Genomic DNA, 18,983 nt, shown 5'->3' on the forward strand with positions numbered 1-18,983 from the left:
GGGCTTCTAGTGTTCACGGCGCTCGATAAACAACAATATTCTCTGGCTTATTGTAAGCATTCATTGTAGTATACACTGAGCAGCGAAAAACAATCAAAAATACACCGACTCTTTAGCAACCTTGTTTGACCGAGTTAATTACACAAATAGTAACTGAACGAGCCAGCACCACAGACGCTATCTTTTCGCGCATTTTCGCGCGTTTTTTCGGGCATGCGAAGCACTAAGTGACGTGGAGCGCGAGATAGCCTTCCCCCATCGCGCGTGTCTCGCGCTCCTCAATCACTTTCGAAAACAGTTAAGGAATACGCTCTTTGAAAACTTATCTAATTCTGATGACTATTGTGAAATCATGCATCAACTTAAATTTAACTAGCTCAGGAACACGACTTAACTGATATTCTCTGTGTAATTCACATCGTAATTTCAATAATTTACTCCATTCTAATTATACTATAATTTTTATTTTACGGCAGCTGGTAAATTTAAATTTGTGTGTCTCTTCCCCCGCTTCGATTAGGCACTTCTATACGCAGAAGCTATCGTGAAGTTGTCAGGAGAAAATGGATGTGTGATTGAATGAATGAAGTAGAAGTTAAAGTTAAAGTTTGCCTTTTACTGTAGAAGTTGTCTTGGAATCGCTGGAGGAAAGCCTTCGAGATGTTACATCCATCACGAGAATTGACTTCGAATTAACTACGCTGGAAGTAGCTTTTTAGAAGCGATTCCCAATACAAACTGTACTGTTGTCATCAAACCCGTAGAAATCAAGACCTTGGTCACACTTACACCGAACAGTGTGAAGGCGAAGTAACTATCCATCTGAACGCGGTTGATAAAGAAATCCAACGACGTCACACTAAAGAGACCCTTGGGTCTCTCATCCGTGTGAACGCGCGTTCGGTTGATCCATTGGCGGAATCGGTTGCAGTTGACCGTTACCATGGCAGCCCAGAACATAGGAGACATGAAAAAGAAGAACACGAGGCTTGAAAAGAACATTTCACAGGCAGTGATCAGACGATCGGGGATGTGGAGCTTGGGCGCTGATAAAGGCTCCGACCACGAGCAGTTGTAAAACACAAGTCTGACCACATCACCCTCTCCAGAGGCCAGAATCTGCCACAAATGGAGATTTACCAGCCATATGACAAGAAAACTGATAAAATTGACCAGAAGCCACCATTTGATATCCTCGACCTCACGGTCCATGAAATCGCACAGTCCCTGATATTCATTCAGAGCCTCGGTCAGGCCCTTTGACCATCCTCTAAACAATCTCTTGAAATTGAGTATTCTAAGGTTTATAGTCGAGCACGCGGCACTGAAAGTCAAATTCGTTGCCACGCTTGCCATTCCACAGAAAATATACCCAAGGAAGTAAACAATACAGATGTGAAGCCATGGCACTGGTCTACTGGATTGCGTGACATACAGGTAAATCAGCAAAACAAGATATGGTAACGTCAGAATTCCAAAAATGCTTGTCACGATCACACATGATCGGCCTAAGTTATCTCGTTCAAAAGCCAAGTAAATGTTCCTGAGAAGTCGCCCACGATGTCTGTATCCGTAGAGGGCTCCGAAATTATGGGATAGAGCAAGTCCCGAGAAAAGTAGGACTGTCGGCAGGCCTGTCGGCGAGGACATGGTCGGGTTTTTCGCCACACAAATTGACAACGACAACGGAGGTAACCAGACAACTACAGCTGCGAACACAAGATACAAGCGGCCGATCCTCGTTGATCTCTCACTTGTGGCAAGACCTAGCAATTTCAGCATCCTGAAGGCAAATTCTGTTCTTTTTTCTACAAGTTCCACGGCCAAAGTTCCGCTTTCAGTTTCGCAAATCGAGTCAGTTTCATCGATATCATTTGAATCCGCGTTGCGATTGATGGAACCATGAATGAATTGCGACATTTCCATCACAGGCATTGGCTGGGTTGTTCTGTCAGAAATGCTGGTCATTTGGTGAAGTTATCCGTTGAATTTCTTCTCTGTTGAAGAACCAATTTGGTCAGCTATAATCATCATTTAAAATCACTCAGACAAATAAAGTGTGATGTGGAAAACTTAAAACCCTGGGGAAATCCTGTTTGGTATAGGAAACCAAGTTTTTGCAAGCGAAGAATATGGATGCAAGTGAAGGCAAAAAATTCGCGTGAATTGAAGCGATACGTTTCTCAGAATATTTCAAGCAATTCCTGGAACTCTACGGTAAATAACGTCAGCGTTTTGGCTAAATTTGTATTCAGCCAGGCTTTTTTCTATTTGTGTAATTGACAAATTGCTTTAGTTATTAAGAGTTTTTCTAGAAAGTGTGACAAGGTTTGTTTTCCCTTGGTAGAAAAACGTTTTATACACGGCAGAAGCAAAGATTGAAAATGATTTGATACCCTAGCGAGGCTTTATGAACCAGTTAATATTGAACTCGATTGGAAACTTTCACTCTTTCACTCATTCCAACGGTCGCGTGCTCTTAACTTTATCGTGGACAGGTTTCAGACAAATAATACCCTGATTTATTCTCACGGACTTTCATACAATGTAGCTTGATATAAACACTTATTTTGGTTGAATGTTCAGTTTTTATCGATCGCCTTCGTGTTATGTAGCGTTACTTGACACGGTTAATGTCAAATATCAACAATCGAAATAAACTGCAGCTGATGCAAATTATTTGAAATGTCATGCTTTACTCGCAGCACTTCACTTACCCGGTCATGTTGAAACGCAGACCATGCAGACTGCAGACTGTAGACTGCGGACTAGGGCGGATAAAGGTTGGGCGATGAAACACGAGCGCTCCGCTCTTCATTTAATGTGTGATGCGGAGTAGGACTGGCACGAGCGCTCTTTCCGCGCTTCCGGTGCGCTTCAAGGCCGGCGAAATTTTCCTTTTTGCAAACCGGAAATTCTATTTTCTTTCTGTAATTTCAGGCTACAGTGTTAAACAGATAAATTCGTTTCATGACAATATCAATAAACAGTTTCATATGTTTGTGTCTGTACGTCTATAAGTCAAACTTGCTGGTCGTATAATGCCAAAATTTGAGTTTAATTTGAAAGTGTTGAATACCTCCTCCTTCCACTAAATATCACCTAATCGTCTTTCGCCGTTTCGTTTGCAAAAGCTTAACACTTCTTAACCTCAATTTTTACATATGTTAAAGGAGGATAAATTTTATATAACATAACAAAAAATTATATTGATCCATATTGATATAGTGGCGTTGTACTTCTTCAAACTTTGCTTCTTGGGTGCAACGCGCCATGGCGATTCGCGCAATGCGTTGCAAATCCGGCAACCGCATGTAAACACAATTTATTGAGGTTAGTTGTAAGGTTTTTTCTCCGTTTTTCTCTCTAAAACAAAACAAGGTAAACAGAAAAAAAACTGAGGGAAAACTAATTTTGAAGTTTCGAAGAAACAGAAAGACGTCTGAGATGTTTTTTTCAAATTAAAAACAAGGATGATTGTGATTGAAATTAGCATAATTTCAACTTGCACGAGCTGCACGCATTTATAAAATACACGTCATCTAGTTATGAAACACGATCTGCTGTCTTTTAGTTTTGCCATGGATGACATGGATGAGATTTTCCTTGGTGTTTTAGACAGTACTTAGTTGTTTTTGTTTTGGAATAACATCGACATTGGCGGGTAGCAGAACGAAAATATAATTCAGTGGTAGAGTCATGGAAGTAATAAAAGAAACCCTTTGAAAGAGATGTTTGTCTACTCCAATTAAACCTCCCGCAAAAAAATAGCAACATTTGCCTCTCGGAGACAGCGTACCAGCACAAAGGAACGAGGAAGAAGTGCAAGAAAACAATTCAAGCCGCCATAATTCAGTGACAGCGGAAGTGTCTAATTTACAAACCACATCATATCGCAAGCCCTGACCGAAGTCGAAAACAAGCGACATTTCTAAGCAGAGTCCCAGTCCACTGCATCACACCTTTTTGCTCGGACGCGCTCGCTTCACCGCCCAACCTTTATCCGCCCCGCTGCGGACTGTGCAGACCGTGCAGACTGTGCAGACTGAGTGTTATTTTTTTTTACTTGTACCTTAATTTTCTAGTAAAATTTTTAATATAGTGTCCTGCTTCCTCTCATTATGACACTGTGCATCACCATGATATGTAAACTTATGTGTACCTGCAAGAGTCATGGGTAGGAAATGAGAAAATCACGGGCTCATGTTTACCGGCAGATGTAAAAGCAGTTCGCGTGCTTTTAGCTGCACCGCTTTCACGCAGGAGCGAGCACTATGGAGGAAAATAAGCTGTTTCTTTCTGTAACTGTATTATATTGCCACGATTATTTAAATTTTTTTAGTAGAAGAAGCTTTTTCAGGCTAAGTGACCCTTTTCGGCTTCCTACAACGGCTACGAGAGAGACATTTCCTCAATTTCCTTGATTGTTGATGATCGTCTTTGGTTTCACTCTGTAATTGAAACCGGTGACTTGCCGTCATTTCCTCAAATCTTACAGATACCGATGTCATCGTTGTTAGCTCGGAAGATTCGGGTAAGGCTTTTGTTTACGTATTTTTTTTTTATTCGATTCTCAAGAGTGTCCTTCTTGGCGGGTTTTCGCTCGGGGATCGACAATTGTATTTGCTCCATGCATTCACGCCAATAAGTGGTAGTGGTTTGAAACCGACAATCTTGTTCGAGTATCATGGTTCTTGATATGCAGCTCCAAAACTAAATAGTTCATTAGTAACAAATGTATTATTTGTACAACTCGAAGATGTGGAGGGGGTTTTAATGCGCATTGAACTAGATCCCCCGTCGTGTATTTTAGGTATATATTTTGTCTTAATTTTCATTGAATATTATCTGTGAGAAGTTTCAAGTCGCTGCCCTTCTTCTCTTAATTCTGACCCTTACGGAACCGCCAAACACGTGGAAATCAGAATATTTATTTTAGGTACTATAGATATACCGTTGATTTATTTACACATTTTAAAGCAAGGCCCATCTCTCAAACGTCTCGGTTTGATATCCCGAGCTAACAATGATGACATCGGGATCTGTAAGATTTGAAGAAATGACGGTAAGTCACCGGTTTGAATTACAGAGTGAAACCAAAGACGATATCATGGTGATGCACAGGGCACATCATGAGAGGAAGCAGGAAACTATAGTAAAAATTTTACTAGAAAATTAAGGTACAAGTACAAAAAAATAACACTCAGTCTGCACAGTCTGCAGTCTGCATGGTCTGCGTTTCTGACCGTCACTTTTCACTGGAAACTACTAGTTACATACACATTTACATCCAAAAATCTTAAATGAAGCTGGCTTAGGGCACAGGCAACCCAGGCTGGTCACGTACGCGACCAATTAGTCTGCTGCGAGGCCAACAAGTAATTATCGAACGCTAGCTTACCCTTTTTGAAATTTCTGTGATGACTTAACAAGTTGCTGCTTTAAATGCCTGCGTGTAGCGATCAAGTCATGGCAAAATGACGTCAAAATGACTTCAAATGCAGGTTATTGAACCGTTGGCCGAGAAAACCTGGGAACGAGGTTGAGTTGTTTTGGTAGTTAGAACAAAATGGCGGAACTTTCGCGGAACATTCTATTCGTTTCACGGTATATGAAAAATGAGTGCTCTGATATGGCTTAGGGTCTATAATCACGATTTCGGTTTGTAACTTGTTCAACTCTACAAGGTTTATTTTGAGTATTCCGGATACGCTTCTCACTTTCTGTTTCACGCGCGTGTCATGACATCCAAATCAGCTGTGAAGAAAATCGTTCAGACGGCGAATGAAGGAGTGACCCAGAATTAAAACACGGATTGGTGGCATTAAGAAAAAAGAAAAGAGAACATATTCAAAGGAAGTACTTGCCTGAAAAGATTTTGCTCGTGATCTGGCCGAGTTGACGACGAGGAAGAAAAGGAAGAATTCCTGGAGTAAATACCTCAATATACTTACTTAACCATGACACCGCCCTATAACCTCATTGGCTAGATTTATCGAGTTATCATGTGAGTACCGTGCCTTGACATAAATTACCTTACGTCTGCCATAATATCTGGTTTTTTGACAGGCGAAGATCACTTGCCCAGTAAACATAACGTTCTTGAAGAATAGATGCAAATTCCCACCTTTAAAGCCGTACATTATAAGTCGGCTTTCGGCTAACTTGAAGTTGTGCTATGTTTGCCACGGTCCTGAATAGCACAGCCGGGATCTAAAACATCAGATTCCAACATGATTTATTTTCATTGTTTTAACAACTCTTTGACGAGGACAGGGTTAACGATCACTCACCAACATACTTGTTGACCTTTCAATTTGCAGGGGCACCCAAAGTCAATTCTCGGAAAATGTCTGTTCGGCCGGAAGACGATTTGAGATCTACAATTTTCGGAATATTTGTTGAAAAGTTTCCTGCTTGCCTTCCTCTCCTAGGATTTTCGAACATGTAAAAAATGGAATAATTGCCCATTTTTAACGGATTTTTACCCTTAGGATGCTTCTTAATATCATATTTTGACGATAGGAAATTTTAGTGTATTTTCGTTGTGCGATCTTAAAAACTAACCCGTTTTCTCACCACCTGTCTAAGTGCAGCTTCATTCAAAATTTGGACTTTTAGCGGTTTTTTGTACATCTAGCTCTCTGAAACGACTCGAACGAATTTTTTTAAAATCTCTTCACATAATCTTCGTAATGTATATAATAATGTCTGAAACTTTCATTGCATGACATTGATTCACTGCAACACCTTGAAATTTTAAGACAAACCTATCCTACGAACCGGTCAAAAAACCGCGCTACAACAATCACTGTTTTGACGTTATGCTAATTTTTCCAAATTAATGCGGACAATACATATATCCATGACCGGTACATTTCTGTGTGAGTATTGTCAATGTTTTATATTCAAAAGATGCGATAAATTCAAGCTAAAATGTACTAGTCATGAAGGTATGTATAGTGCGCATTATTTTGGAAAGTTAGCATAACGTCAAAACAGTGAATGTTGTAACGTAGACTTTTGACAGGTTCGTAGGATAGGTTTGTCTTGAAATTTTAAGATGTTGCAGTAAATCAATCTCATTGAAAGTTTCAGACCTTATTATATAAATTATAAAGATTATGTGAAGAGATTTTTAAAAAAATCGTTCGAGTCGTTTCAGAGATATATAAAAAAGCGCAAAAAGTCCAAATTTTCAATGAAGTTGCACTTATAGAGGGGGTGAGAAAACGGGTTAGTTTTTAAGATCGCAAGAACGGAAAAACAGCAAGATTTCCTAGCATCAAAACATGACATTAAGCATCATTCTGACGCTACTTAAGAATAATTTGAGTCATTTATAATGTTTTTATTAAAAAGTCTATCACGGCTATGGAAAATTTAAGGTTTGAAATATATTTTCGTTTTAGTCGAATTCAAACGTACAGAATTTTTTTACTTCTTACGGAGACTGTTTGCTAAACACCAAACTTTAAGTTCCTAGCGTAGGATTTTGAGTAGCTGGTCTAGATCACACAAAATTCGGCTTTTATCAATGTTAAAGTTTTTTGCTTATTGTTGTCAGAGTAACATAGATTTTACTTAAAATCATGCACATCTTCACAAATTTCAATCCATAGCCAATTACTGGTGAAAATTTTAGAGCGATCGAACGAGGAAAAAACACTTTTAAGGTGATTGAAAAATATCGGTATAGCCTCTGAAAAACTGTATCGAAACACCTTTAAGGGAGTTGAAATTACTGGAGTTATTTTGAAATAGTTGTGTCAAGTCTATTTGCGAGAGTTGACTTCACTTCATTCATTGATAGCAGAGGATTATTGGCGTTTGCAACAATAGGGTTATTGTCCATTAAACAGATACCAGAAATCGTTCCGTTTCCGTTCGAAGGTCAAGCAGCAGTCGTCAATCTATAAAATTCATTGAATTTCACAAAACTAGAAAAATAAACTGAAGATGACGCTGGCGTTACAATGGTTATTAAGTGTTTTTCCACAACATTTGTGGGAGCACTCACTGAGCAATCTTTGCATAAACAGACTGTTTACCGCTTAGCCCGCGTGGCAGGCGTTTGAAAGGGAAGGGAAAGGGAGTTTGCGAGGGGAAAGGGAGTTTGCGAGAGAAACGCGAGGGGCGCGCGTTTCTCTCGCGCCTAAAACTCCCTTTCCCAAAACTCCCTTTTAAAACGCCTGCCACGCAGGCTATTTACCGCTAGACTACGAGTAGTCCCCCATTTTTCCTCAGGGATAGTAGAGCGAGCGAAACGCGAGCCCGCGTGAAAATCACCCCACGCGAGAAAAGTCGGCACGCAGCGGGGAAAGGAAGTTGTAAGAGTTGGTCTTGCTTGTATGAGTGCGGGTCGTACAGCTGTTTTCTTCTTTTGCCGACATCAAGAAAATTGTTTAGAAAGTTAGTACATCATTCCTCCGATCCTTTAATGTTCATTCATTTCATTTGCAATGTAATCCATGCTTTTGATCTTTATACACAACCGTGTGGAAGGAAGTATGGCAAGCCAAAAGTAGCAATATTCAATTCGTTTAATTTTATATGTAGTTTTGTATTATGTGTTCAACTATGCGTTTAATATTCAACTTATATTTAACATTCAACGCGTTATTCAATATTCAACTTCGCATTCAACATTCAACTATTCATTTTATATTCAATTCCTTATTCACCCATTCAATTATCTATTCAACAATTTCAACCATCTATTCAGCATTCAACTTAAATTTTTAAAACATTAACTATTCATTCAACATTCAACTTTAATTCAACATTCAACTATTCATTCAACATTCAACTATTCATTCAACTCTTTTGAGCCTTCACTACTTCGGGTCAGTGACACAGATCATCGCTTGTTAAAAACATGGCGGCGGCGGCTAGAATGCCAGCTACGGAAATAGAAGCTTATGAAGATGACACAAGGCTCCACTTCGATGGGGAGTCTGACTTTCCAAGGTTTTTTGACTCGGTTCTTCAAAGAACTGACCAGATTTCCCAGACGAAAGTGGATGAGGAAATTGTGGAGGAGCATATTATCGTTGTCGATCAAACGGTGCGTATACCCAGGTATACCCCGAGACAGCAGTGCGAATATTAACGCCTATGACAAAGAAACCTTAGATAAACTCTCACCAGCGTTCAGTGATGTCGATCAGCCCTGCAGCAATGTTTAGCCGGAGCAGCCGTCTCCCACCATGATACTATTATTGTATGGGTATGACCCAGAGGGCCCCTTTCCTTCAGAAGAAGATAACAACGTTGTTGTCGAACCAATTTCTTTAGATAAAAGTAAGAGCCATAATAGGACTCTTGATAAAAGGCATTCTATGGTGCTATGTGTTAGATGTTGTTGACCCTCTAACACAGTCCACTCATCTGGGTATCGATCTTTATATTCACGCACTAAACCTGGTCAGGGATAGAATGGAATGATAGTTAGATCTCCCTGGAACAGAAAATTACGACTAATAATTCACAAAAATTGTGAAAACACGGGTAAAATTCTGAAAATTTCAAGCGCAAGATGTAATTTTGTGAAATTTGACATTCATTTTCTCGGACTCCCATGAGAAGTGTTCTTTGGTGGGCTCGCTGGTGAAAGTGGAAACCCCAGATACTCTAAACAAGCATTATATTTAAGTCCTATTATATTATTAGTAATAATTTAAACAATTGAACATGCACCTGCCTTTTTTCAGACTTGTCTAACTTTTACTTTGTCAAAAAATGAGCATCTTCCTAGGGGTCAAATATTAAAAGCCCTAGCCCAGCCCACATTGTTTTTTTTAGGGGTGTAGTTGTCATTTCCCCCACAAGCATCCTGATCACTTTTACATTGGAGCCTGTGCTCCTCACGTCTGGGTAGTAATTTTCTGTTCCAGGGAGATCTAACTATCATTCCATTCTATCCCTGACCAGGTCTAGGGCTTGAATATAAAGATCGATACCCAGTTGAGTGGACTGGGTTAGAGGGTCAACAACATCCATCACATAGCACTCTATTGAATGCCTTTTATCTAAAGAAATTGGTTCGAGAACAACGTTGTTATCTTCTTCTGAAGGAGAGGGGCCCTCTGGGTCATACACATACAATTGTGGTGGGAGACACGGCTGCTCTGGCTAAACATTGCTCCAGGGCTGATCGACATCACTGAACGCTGATAAGAGATTATCTAAGGTTTCTTTGTCATGGGCGTTAATATTCGCACTGCTGTCTCGGGGTATACCTGGGTATACGAAGCAAACGCACCGTTTGATCGACAACGACAATATGCTGCTCCACAATTTCCTCATCTACTTTCATCTGGGAAATCTGGTCAGTTCTTTGAAGAACCGAGTCAAAAAACCTTGGAAAGTCAGACTCCCCATCGAAGTGGAGCCTTGTGTCATCTTCATAAGCTTCTATTTTCGTAGCTGGCATTCTAGCCGCCGCCGCCATGTTTTTAACAAGCAATGATCTGTGTCACTGACCCGAAGTAGTGAAGGCTCAAAAGAGTTGAATGAATAGTTGAATGTTGAATGAATAGTTGAATGTTGAATTAAAGTTGAATGTTGAATGAATAGTTGAATGTTTTAAAAATTTAAGTTGAATGCTGAATAAATGGTTGAAATTGTTGAATAGATAATTCAATGGGTGAATAAGGAATTGAATATAAAATGAATAGTTGAATGTTGAATGCGAAGTTGAATAGTGAATAACGCGTTGAATGTTGAATATAAGTTGAATATTAAACGCATAGTTGAACACATAATACAAAACTACATATAAAATTAAACGAATTGAATATTGCTACATTTGGCTTGCCATAAGGAAGTTCGCTGAATGCGTGAATTTCATCAATACCCTATAAACCGTGGTTTGAGTTTCTATTTTTATATATAAGCTTCATATGACTGGATATAAGCTCACACACTTTTTTGGTTTATTTTAAAAGTTAAATTGTATAATGGCAGGCCGAGAACTGCTCTTGATCGGAGGTGAAGCAACAAACGGTTGATCAACTTGTCAAAGAAGAGGTGGGTTTCCCGAGCCCAAAAGTGGAAGTCACATTTTACAGCGCGCTACCCCATAGCTCTACATGAAGTAGAAGTCATAACCCTATCGATTAATCACAAAATAGAATAGAGTATTTTCTACTTGATCTGCAATAAGAAAGAAAAACGATCAGGGCTTTGAGCCACTTTTGGAGTGTTACTGTGTACTTGATAGTGACAGAACATGTAGCCGCCGAAACACGAGTTTTCTGTTTTGTAGGAGGCCGTGCAAAACATTACAATAACTGCTTTAAGCAAAACAAACTAAGTCAGAAATTGGAAAGTTAAGAATGGGTAAAATTGAAGATGGTGATGGCATATTTAATTGCCCAGCCTTCTAACAGCTAATACAAATTCAGTGCGAATTTGAATATAGCACAAGGATATTTAACAGTCATTTACTAAGTTATTTCTTCGCTCTTCTTGGCTTGCCAACTGAAGCAATGTCAAGTCTTAAATTGTAAATAAATTTGTCATTGCTTCATTTTTGAGCGATTGTGATAGCTATGTTGTAGATTCATTGCAATAACTGGACGACCGCGAATGTAGAATATGTTATTGAACAGTTTATTTTTATTGTTTTATGAAGAGAAAGACAGTATTTCAGTCATGAAATAGCATAATATTTGTGCTTTTGTCAAATATGCTGATTTGTGTATTAGTATCAAGCTCTCAACGTTTATTGTTGTTTCTAAACCTATCTTTCAGGAAGAGTTTTACTTTGAAGTCAGCTGCTCCTGTCATGGGAAACAAACGCGATCGAGGAGAGTTAATTTAACCCCAGATTAGGTGTAAAACTGATGGAGTTAAAATCAAATACTCTTCAACCGATGGAGCAAAATTATTCTGCTCCTGAGGAAGTAAAAATTACTCTCCTTCCAGAGTTAAAGTAACTCCAGATATAGAGTTAAAATTGAGGAGTTAAAATAATCCCCAAAAAGGAGTTATCCCGTACCTAAAACTTTTACTCTACTTTTAGAGTTAAAGTAACTCCAAAAAGAGTTAAAACATCTCATCTAAGGAGTAAATTAAAATAATCCCATTCTTAGAGTTTTTTGTAACTCCATGATTTTTAGGAGTAAACATTTGGAGTTGGAATAATAATTAAGTAACCCCAAAAATGGAGTTATCCTGTACCTAAAATTTTTACCCCATTTTTGGAGTTATTTTAACTCCCTAAAAGTTACTGTGCTGTTGCTGTTCAAGAGAACATTTCCTGTGTTATATATACTTTTTTTAAAGTTTTCAGCGGTTATTTTTAGCCGTTTCGCTCAATTTGGTGGCAGTACTCGCTGTTTTAGTTGCGACAAATTTCGTGACACATCTCCGATCCTGTAAGGCTTGTGTCTTTTGAATTTATTTTTTAACTTTGACTTTAAATGGTGGTTAAAATTTGAATTTTATACATACATACATAAACTTTATTTAGCCTCCTCCACATGCAACTCCGGTTACACTGACTGTGTGGAGTCTAAGAACGAAAACGGTAGAAAAAAAAAATGTCATGAAGTTGCCTTGCCAAAATCGAAGAGGGTGAAGGTTAGCATTAGATCCGATCGACCTAAACCTCCTTAGTGGACACCCTATGAAGTTTATTATATAACCTAGTATTCCTTATCGCTTCGGTTTCGAGCACTACAATACTGATTAGGGTTAAGCCCTGAAAATAGTGATTAGGGCTATGCACCATGGTGATTAGGGTTAAACCCTGACTCCAAACGGTCAGCTTCTATTTAAGGTTAGGGTTGTTGCTATATAGCTTCAAATCAAACCAATGCTCGCCAGCAAATTCTCAGTGACGTTGTGGTATAGGTGATAGACTGCAAACACCACGCTCTACGGCCCGGTTGTATAAACCCTACACTTTTTTAATAAGCGCTCACTTAAGTAGGTCACTTATGAATCCATTATGGATACACCTACGGGTGTTGCATGGAACGCACTTAGCACCATCGCAAGTTCCTGTTTTACGTGGTAACCTACGGGCTCATTTAAGGGCAAACATAATTTTGATATAGTACTTTATTAAAGGCTCACTCTATGTTTTTAAGTTCAACATCGAGGAGTGTAAAGAAGGTGTCTAGTCTTTTCGAACACTTTTAAGCCTCTCGTTGAAATAAAATTTGCATGCAATCGGTATTTGACTTGAACATCTGTTGAAAATGATTATTGTTCGTCGTTTTTTTTTTTCTGAAAGACGGTTCGTACATCAGAGGTTAACAAAGCGCACTACAACGAATTATGTATAAGAAAAACTTCTTTTTTCTCTTCTCAGGAATAGATCTCGTTAATTTTAGTAAAAACAGGAAGGATATGGGACCTTATACATAGGTCCAGTAAATTTACGTGCTATTTTTCCCGTAAAAAAAAGTTTTATGCAACACCCGCAACTTTTTGTCATTCTGACATTCCTACAAGGAGATAAACGAGCGCGCTGTGAGCACTGCAATTTTGCTTTTATGCACTTTTTATTCGAAAGTTTTGTTCTGTTTGAGACCAATTTCGCTGGAAGAAAAATATGAAACTTTTAGCGGTGGTAAAAAAAAAAGAGAGAAATGCTAGCGGTCACCAAGATAAAATGAGCGCCAGAGACAAAAAGCCAACAGGAACACTAGATTTTTCAAGAAGTCCTTGCCAATTTTTCTTTCCCCGGTTGGTTATACCTTTTTATAGGACTTTTCATATCTGTTTGGCGCGAAATTTACCGGTGGAAAAATCATCCGGTGACGTCATGACTACTGACCAATAGTGAAGCTAGCGTGTTTGCCCATTGTTTACTAACCGTTAATCTCTTTAGCACTTTCTTGAAAGCATTAACTTTTGACTGTTGTTTTTGGGCGTAAAATCAATAGATACACTTATCACACACTATATACTGACTATACAGGGTTTACTTGGAGATTAGTTTAAATTTAGCCACGTGGTTTAAGCACTGTTGCTAGTCTAGTATTGTCAATGAATAAGATAAAAAACAAATACTCTGTCATCTGCCTGCATTATCAAATACATATAAAAGATTGTATCACCTATATCAATCACTGAAGTGCGATAATGATAAATCTTATCAAAAGTCAACGTTAATACTAATCCGCAACTATACAGTAAACGCCATTTGAAAACTTGCTTATTAAAAGATATAGTAAACAAAACGTTAACTGGATAAACAGTCGTAAATGATAATAGTTACGTGAAAATTAATACACGGATTTTCAAAGCCATCTGTTTTAAACAAAGCCAGGTGTTACTTTAAGGAGAAAGTATAAGCCGTTATATTACCCCGAGGCTATCCACAAAGTCCCACGCGGAGTCATTCATGTAGTCAATATAAAATTATGATTGATAAAGTTTACGGACAAGAATAGAATGTGCCATATAGCGTCCTATTCCATTTCAGAGGAAGCTATATAGGGTATTGTAAATTATGATGATTTAAGAATTGATGACTATTATTTAGAGTTAAGTGATTAACAACGCGGTCAGACAAAAACTGTTTTATCAATGAGCTGTTTTTCATTATTTTCTTAATTGATTTAACCACGAAGTCGAGCTTTTTAATTGGGAGACGAGAGCTTCAATAAAGCGAAAGTCTGCAAACGCATCACAATATTTGGAGCACTTTTTGCGGTGACGAATTTTCCATTCTCTTTTAAAACATGAATGCGGTCCCTGATAGTTCAGTCAACTCCAGGAAAATTCGCCAACATTTCACAAAGTTACCGACCTGTTAGCCCGTTCCAGCCGTTCAGATTGTGGGGACAGCGCAAAGAGTTGCGCATGAGCAGGAAACGGGAGGAGGACTTCGCCCCGCACACCACTAGCACTATCTGAACGTCTTTAACCGGCTATTGAGCTGAAGTCATAAAGAAGAGAAAAACTAGCGGCCGTAATTGTCGGCTCGTTTGCAAGCCCGCCCGCTAGATTCACCGCGAAAGATCGACACCTGAACGGGCCTTAACCTCGTGTTAAGCCTGCGGCTGCGAGCTTCATGACTTGTCGCTATTCTCCTTCGGGGAAAAAAGTACTGATCGACAGAATAAGTACTCGGGCCAAATATTTTTGGATGAAAGAACGTTGGATATTTAAGGAAGACGGATGTATGAGACGTTCTAACCAATCAAAACATGGCCGTTTAAATTATAAAATATAATTATTCTTTTAATTTCTTCTTACAATATGCTCCAATTTGTTAGATGCTTAGAATTACTCAGAATTACTCAAAAGCTGGTCTCAAATGTTGAAGATGCTTTTGATGTTTTCTACTTACACAGAGTTGCTGAATATCCTATCAAAGAACCATTTTTCCCTATTTCTTGACTTCAAAGCTTTTGATAAATTGCTTTAGTAAAGTTACATCATTTCCTGATTTCCTTCCAATATAACTTTACAACTAAACAATCGATCCGCGATATGACTGTATAAGGTTTAGCTTGCTAAAGCTAGTTACAACATTTTCTTATCTTTCTACAATGTTTTCTTTCAAGCCACTAGAACATGATGAAGTATCGTTATTGTCCTCCTTTTTGATTTGCGAACTCGTGTCCAGACCGCCTTTCCCTTTAAATGTAGGAGGGGCAGGAAAAGTGCCCTGGGGACAAGATTGATCCACACACCGGCGGCACGGCTGACCAAATGAATCGCCTTTTTAATATCCACAAACCCATGCTTCACATCCCGAAACACTGACCTATTGAGTACAGTTTTCAAGCCTGTTCTACCTGTGAATTTTGTGGCCAAAAAGCGAAAATAAAAAAAATCTTCGAGCATTCACAATTCTTCTTCAATTCTTGTTCTATATTATACTATATTATTCTATATTATTCTATATTATGTTTTTAGAAAACAAACCAGCCCTTAAGCGCTAAGCCCTTAAGGTTTGTTTGAAAGAAGTGCGTACTGCTGTCACACACATAAAAAAAGATAAAAATAAAAAAATCCTGTGCAAGGCTCTCAATCTCTGCTAATTACAACCTTAGTCATAAATTGCTCGGCAACTTTTCGGTAACCTTTACAATTTGGAACATCTTTTGAATTTTGGGGAACCTTGATCAAATTTTAAGCAAAGTTATGGGAATTACAAAGTCTTATAATACAGTTCAAGTCTTGTTATGTATCCTTGTAAGGGAATGGCAGTCCTCAACCTTACGCTCCGCTCTCCCTCCCCCCCTTAGTTGAAATACCCTATTTATTTGAATAAGCGCCCAACCTCGAATTAGCGCCCACCTCCAATAAGCGCCCATCCTCATGGCAGAAAAAGTTAATAAGCGCCCAGGCTCGAATAAGCGCCCATCCCCTCCTCCTTCGAATCAAACTCAAATAAGCGCTACCCCCACCCCACCCACTTGAGTGAATAAATTCTAATAAGAGACTTCCCCGAGGACGGAGTTTTCTTCAGAGTATTTTACAGAAACCTCGCATTGTTACTTCTTCGCGTTTTGTTATTAGCATTTATTGTTCTGTTGTAAAATAAACACATTTCACTAGCTGAAAATGGTGAAAATTTAAAAAGCGCCCAGTCTCGAATAAGCGCCCACTCTCAAGGTTCAAAAATTTAATAAGCGCCCAGGGCGGTTAATCGAATATATACGGTACCCACTTTATGTGGTCAACGGTTCGCAAATAAGACCATGTTTTTCCAAAAAAAAGAAAAACGAGAAAACTTCTGAATTTGAGATAGTTCAGAGGCGTTTTTTTTTTGGGGGGGGGGGGGGAGTAGCCTGATTCTCGGACGTCCGAGGTCGTTTGCAAATCTTAGGCTTAAATTTTCAGTGCTAAAGGTCTTACACTTACTTACGTATTTACTCGAATAAGCGTCGTGGAGCTTGTTAAATTTTTCACCTCTTACATGCGGTGCTTATTCTAGGGCGGTGTTTATTTGAAAGTTGAACGCGACAAAGAATTGACTTAATCACGGTATTATTATTTTCCGTATCAAGAAACAGAATTAACGTCTTAATTTTTATTATATCGGGGCCGCGGCGTTTATTCAGGGGCGATGCCTTTTACATGTAACCCTTTTTGTCCCAAATGTGGCCCTTATCCGAGGAATTACGTATTTTTTCTCTGCTGTAAGTAATTTTAAAAGGATAAATTAAGGCAAAACAACTTGTCCCATGACTTTGAAGGAAAAATAATAGTAATCAAGGGAAAAAAAAACTTTTTCCATGACTTTGAAAAGAACAAAAATGAAAACATATTATCACCAGCAACTTTTTTACACAAGAACACAGATTTTAACTTAAGATATGACCGTCGCAGGGTTATCGCGGTGGTTATTGCAATTTAATCAATTGCAAATAAACTTTAATGGGATTCAAACCCATGGCCTCTGTGTTAGCGCTGCAGTTCTCTGCCATTGGAGCTATGAAGACTCATACATTGGGAGCAGGCGAATTCTTTGACTTCATCGAAATCTTAACCCGTGAAATTAATGAAACATGAAGATGATGTGAACTGCGGAAATACAAATTTTAAATGAAGATACGATCGTCGCAGTGGTTATTTAAATTTAAGCAATTGCACATAGGGATAAGAGATTCTAGTGCCTTTTTATTACTTATTTGACTCCTAAATAGCAATCGCCTGAATTCCTTTACACACCCTTAAAAAAGTTAAGCAGATTGGGCTTCTAGTGATCACGGCGCACGATAAAACAACAATCTGAACAATTTTCTCTGGCTTATTGCTAACATTTATTGTAGTATGCACAGAGCAGCGAAAAACAATCGAAAATACACTGACTTTTTAGCAACCTTGTTTGACACGAATAGCAACTGAACTAGCCAGCACAACAGACGCGGTTTTTTGCGCGTTTTTCGCGCGTTTTTTCGGGCATGCGAAGCACTAACTGGACGTGGGAGCGCGAGACACCCTTCCCCCGTCGCGCGTGTCTCGCGCTCCTCGATCGCTTTCGAAAAAAGATAAGGAGTAAGCTCTTTGAAATCTTAACTAAATCTGACGACTATCGTGAAATCACTGAAACCATGCATTAACATTAATTTAACTAGCTCAGGAACACGACTTAACTTATATTCTCTGAGTAGTTAACATCGTAATTTCAATAACTTAATTCATACTATTCGTACTCTAATTCTTATTTTACGGCAGCTGGTACTGTTTGTAAATTCTCTTTTCTTCCTTTCCTTTCTCTAAATTTGTGTGTCTCTTTCCCCACCTCGATTAGGCTCTTCTCTACGCGGATGGAAGCTATCATGAAGTTGTAAATTGGATGTGTGATTGAATGAATAAAGTTTAGAGGTTAAAGTTGAAGTTTTGCTTCCCGCTTGCTTTTTCACGTCCGAAAAACGCGAAACTAACGTCCGTTATGCAGGCTACAACAGTACAACTAAACACGGTTGATGTTGTTAGATGTTGTCTTGGAAACGCTGGAGGAAAGCGTTCGAGATGTGACATCCATCACGAGAATTGACTCCACGTAGATGACATTAAGGTGACTGAACATTGTTTTGGTAGTTTGTGAGTATATGTCATTTGCAAAATCATGGCATGAGAAAGGTTGCGGTTTACAAGCTGACACGTGGCAAGTGAAAAACATACTGATGAAAGATTTTGATTGACGGGTAAAATTTGACGTTTTCGTAGTTTCCATGGCAACATGAACGATTGAATACAACCTTAAAATTTCACTTTTGCCTAGTTAACGTAAAATTCGCTCATTAGATTTCCTATAAACGTGCACACAGCTTACTGTAAATAATCATTACCATTTGAAACTTATTTGACCAAATTTTAACAGACAGGTTTTTAGATAGTTAATAATATAATTGTACTGTAATTATTAAATGGGCTTCTGATGTGTCACAAAATTCGTCGTTCAACTTCCATTTTAAAGTTCTCATTAATTGAAATACGATAAAAGTAAAAATTCTGCCAATAAGTAGATCTTGGGAAATCATCTTCTTTGTACCATTGCTTTT

The 18,983-nt window shown here is 38.6% G+C and overlaps 1 protein-coding gene across 1 annotated transcript; it reads right to left on the reverse strand.

The window, feature by feature from the left end:
- Positions 1 to 215: 215 nt before the first annotated feature.
- LOC140930942 (uncharacterized) lies at positions 216 to 5,955 on the reverse strand. Its single transcript, XM_073380661.1, has 2 exons — positions 5,868 to 5,955; positions 216 to 1,997 (listed from the first exon to the last, which is right to left on the reverse strand). The coding sequence occupies exon 2, from the start codon at positions 1,966 to 1,968 to the stop codon at positions 697 to 699; it is 1,272 nt and encodes a 423-aa protein (XP_073236762.1). The 5' UTR covers positions 1,969 to 1,997; positions 5,868 to 5,955; the 3' UTR covers positions 216 to 696.
- Positions 5,956 to 18,983: the final 13,028 nt, after the last annotated feature.

The sequence above is a fragment of the Porites lutea genome, chromosome 3 (genome assembly GCF_958299795.1).
Source record: "Porites lutea chromosome 3, jaPorLute2.1, whole genome shotgun sequence".
NCBI lineage: Eukaryota > Metazoa > Cnidaria > Anthozoa > Scleractinia > Poritidae > Porites > Porites lutea.

Bases quoted from the DNA above. Each gene is read 5' to 3' on its own strand.
- LOC140930942 (XM_073380661.1), bottom strand. From the start codon at position 1,968: ATGACCAGCATTTCTGACAGAACAACCCAGCCAATGCCTGTGATGGAA.